This window comes from Ostreococcus tauri (genome assembly GCF_000214015.3).
Source record: "Ostreococcus tauri WGS project CAID00000000 data, contig chromosome 10, whole genome shotgun sequence".
In the NCBI taxonomy this organism is placed as follows: domain Eukaryota; kingdom Viridiplantae; phylum Chlorophyta; class Mamiellophyceae; order Mamiellales; family Bathycoccaceae; genus Ostreococcus; species Ostreococcus tauri.
The window spans coordinates 399526-403225 of NC_014435.2; the positions used below are offsets into that span (position 1 = coordinate 399526).

The 3700-nt window shown below is 62.2% G+C and overlaps 2 protein-coding genes across 2 annotated transcripts; one reads left to right on the forward strand and one right to left on the reverse strand.

The window, feature by feature from the left end:
* Positions 1-152: 152 nt before the first annotated feature.
* Positions 153-806, forward strand: OT_ostta10g02400 (NADH:ubiquinone oxidoreductase intermediate-associated protein 30; the record flags this gene model as incomplete). Its single annotated transcript, XM_003081626.2, has 1 exon — positions 153-806. One exon carries the CDS (start codon positions 153-155, stop codon positions 804-806), a length of 654 nt encoding a protein of 217 aa, XP_003081674.2.
* Positions 807-936: 130 nt separating this feature from the next.
* Positions 937-3515, reverse strand: OT_ostta10g02410 (P-loop containing nucleoside triphosphate hydrolase; the record flags this gene model as incomplete). Its single annotated transcript, XM_022983192.1, has 2 exons — positions 937-3285; positions 3501-3515. The coding sequence occupies 2 exons, from the start codon at positions 3513-3515 to the stop codon at positions 937-939; spliced, it is 2364 nt and encodes a 787-aa protein (XP_022839824.1).
* Between the last annotated feature and the right edge of the window lie 185 nt (positions 3516-3700).

Consider the following 3700-nt stretch of genomic DNA (forward strand, 5'->3'; position numbering starts at 1 on the left):
GCGGCGTCGGCGGGCGACGCGGTATCGGGCGACGCGCGCGCGCCGGGACGGGCGGGACGACGACGCGCGCGTCGTCGTCGTCGTCGAATAATTTTGTCGACGACATCCTGGCCCGCGTGCTCCCGCGCGAGGTGAACGAGGCGCGACGGGAGATGGATTTCTTCGACGGGCCGGGAGGGATGTTCGCGCGGATGATCCCGGGGGCGCCGAGACCGAAGGCGCGGACGCCGACGGTGACGAGCGGTGATTCGGTGATTTTTGATTTCGGCGCGCTGGACGCGCGGACGTTTGACGCGACGTTTAACGCGCTGAATGACGTCGTCATGGGCGGGGCGTCGGACGCCGAGGTGACGCTGGAACGTGAAGGGTACGCGCGGTTGGCGGGGGAGACGGAAGACGTTCGTGGAGGGTTCGCGAGCTTTAAGTGTCGAGACTTTGAGCGACCGCTGGATTTGAGCGCGTACGAAGGCGTTCGGCTGACGTGTCGAGGCGATGGCAAGACGTACAAGGTCATCCTGTACGATAACGACGAATCTTGGGGCGGCGTGGCGTTTCACCAGACGTTCGTATGTCCGTCGAACGGAGAGTTTTCGACGGTTGATTTGAAATTTAGCGACTTCGTGCCGGTGCAACGCGGACGCGGCGTCGCCAAGGGCGACAGCGGTTACCGCACCACGACTGGGAAGAACGTGATGTCGATGCAATTCATGCTGAGTAAGTTCGAGTACGGGATGGAGCGAAAAAATACGGGATACGCCCCGGGGCCGTTCGAGTTCGAACTGAAACGCGTCGAGGCGTACAAGTAAACTCAAGAAACTCGCGTCGCTCACTCGATGATTTGTAAACCAAGAAACAACTCTCTGTATCGTATGCTTACATATCGCGTCGCGAGATAGGGACAAGGATAATGCACTTTGATCGCGTCTGTGCGCGCTCCTACGAGCGTTGCGTCACAGAACAGCGCGTGACTTCGGCTCGGAGACATTTGTGAAGTCTGGTCGCCAGCGCTTCGTCGCCGCCGCACATGCCCTTCAACACGAGCGCGGACATGCGAACAAACTGGCTACCTGTGAGCGTCGACGGTACATTGACTTTGGTATTGAACGCGCCCTTCGCAGCTGTGGAGATCCAATCCACGACATCTTCGTGACTCCACTTCACAGGTGCGATGCGTCGTTCTGCCGCTTCCTCCGTTACCTTGCCCGTCTTGGCATCGATGCGAAGCGTCGCAGCGACGTCTTCCCTTTTTTCCTCATATCCTTCGTTGTCATCGTTGCCTCCAATTGCGTTGATTGTTTTTAGCGTTGCGAGCGAGTGTTCGGTGTCGATGGACGCCGGGGACATTGTACCGATGACGGCGAGGCCGGCGTCGTCGCGCACGAAACATTCCGCTAGGACTCGAGTGAGGGGACTGTTTCGGTACGGCACGTGTACGCTTGAGCTCCCCGATCCAGAAAATTTCAAGCGTCGGAATCGCACGCATTCCTTCAGCGCATATAAACTCGCGTTGATCTCAGCCGTTTCTTTCCGTTGCTTCTCGTCGTGATGTGTATTGTCTTCCTTGCGTTCGCTTCCTGCGCAGTCAACGAGCGTGAGTCGACCGGTGGAACCATTCGCGAGAGTCACCGTCAACCGCATCACGGCGTGTGAGCGCGAAGAAGAAGCGTTACACTGCGTTGAGCTCGTTTGTCTCCGAGCCTTGCCCTCGTCGATTACTTTCTTCAGCTCAGCCGCGTTCGTCACCTCGGGCTCCTTTGCGCCTACGAGCTCAACCTCCATCTGACCCGTGAGCTCTTCACCTTGCTCCTCAAACAGCTCTTTGAGTCTGATTTCTACGCGTCCGGGTTGCAGCAAGTCAACGCACGTCTTACCCGCGATTTCAAAGTACGAAACTTTGATTGTTTTAGCGCCCGGCAATCCAGAGTCGCCGAAGAAGAGTGCGTCGACGGCGTGCTTTTCAATGTTTTCCATGGTGTGCGTCTTCCCGCTTCCTGTCTGGCCGTACATGAACAGCGCCCCAACGCTACCCTTGAGTGTTTGAGCGACGAGCGGCGCCGCACTTTTTGCGTACACTTCGTGTTCCTGGACGGCGTCGTCAAAGACGCCGCCGGAAAGCGTGTACGCGCAGTGCTTCACGAACATCCTTTTCAAATCGGCGTGCATCTGACAATTGTGCACGACGGCGGTGGAAGCTCCCTTAACAGTCACCACATCATACTCACCGCGCTGTCTTTCTGGATCAAACAGCGGACGTTTTCGCGCGAAGACGCTGATGGATCCTCGAGCGGGTGTTTCGTGAGCGTTCGCCTCATCCGCGCTCGCCGTGAGATTTTCGTCGCGCCATCTCTTCACGGAAGCGGCAAAGGGTCGCCGATTCATGCGTCGACTCTCCCGCTTGTCGAACATCTGACGATGCATCTTATCACCAGCGTTGTCTCCTCCGATCGGACGCTTTCTCGACGCAGTCGTCGGGCCCGGTCGAGCTCCAGCCGGTTTGCTAACGCGCCCGACCGAACCCGGCTTGGACGTAGCCGGCCGGTCCGCCGCTGGTTTGCTCCCACCGAGCGTCGTTCGAGCCGATTTCGTCGCCGTAGACGAAGGGGCTCGCGCAGCATCTGGCGGACTCACCGTTCTCGGCTTGGACGCCGCCGAAGGACGATTGGCGACGAGCGGCGCGCGCGACTTCACCTCGGGCCTCTTCGACTTGGAGTTCGGAGGCGTCCACTCCTTCACCCCGCGCGCGGTCGGCTTCGGCGCTCGCTTCTTCTCTGGCTCGGGCGTCACCGCGTTCGCGTCGTTCGACGGTGAAGACGTCTTCGCTCGTCCCGCGCGTTCGCTCGACGTCGGCTTTTTCGGACTCTGTCTCGGCGACGGCGCCGGAACCTTTCTCCGCTCCGGCTCCGGCGCGAGCTCGACCTCTTCGCTCAACACGATTCGCGTCCCATCCGGAACCACCTTCACGTACGTCCCACGCGCCGCTTTCGCGCCCTCTTCCGCGCACGCCCGCTCCTGCTCGCGCCGCGCGCTCTCGCGCTCGCGCTGCAACTCCAGCTCCACATCTTTTCGAATCTTCGCCGCCAACGCCTCCGCCTCCCGCTTCGCTCGACGTTCGTGCGTCTCCCGCGCCGCGCGCTCGACGTTTCGTCGCAATCGTTCATCCTCCTCTCGTCTCGCGCGCGCGCTCGCCCGCGCCGCGTCGTCGTCATCGCGTCGCGCGCGGTGCAGTTTCGCCCGCGCGATCGCCTCCCGCCGCTTCTCCGCCCACGCCCTCGCCGCCTCCGACGCCTGCGTCGACGATAGAAAAAAATACAATCTCAGTCTCCCCTCGCCCGCGCGTCCGCGCGCGCGTCGCCGCGCCCGGTGTTCGCCCTCGCGCGCGCGTCGGGGGAACAACCGTCGCGCGCGACATCATCATCGCCCCATCGCGCGCGCGCGCCGCGCGTCAACCGTCCAAGTCGCGCGAGACGACGGGCGCGAAAGCATCGCACGCGCGCCCGCACCTCGCTCGCGCCCATGGCGTCGCGCGCGCGTCGGCGTCGCGGTGTTTCGTCGCGTCTCCGCGACGGTTGACGCGCTCGACCGACGGTTCGCGTACATAGGGTTATGCGGGTGTTGTATACGAGCGGGCCCGACGATGGGCGCGATGTGCGTCGATCGCGCGCGCGCGACGCCGCGCGCGACACGCGCGCGCGCGGGTCGG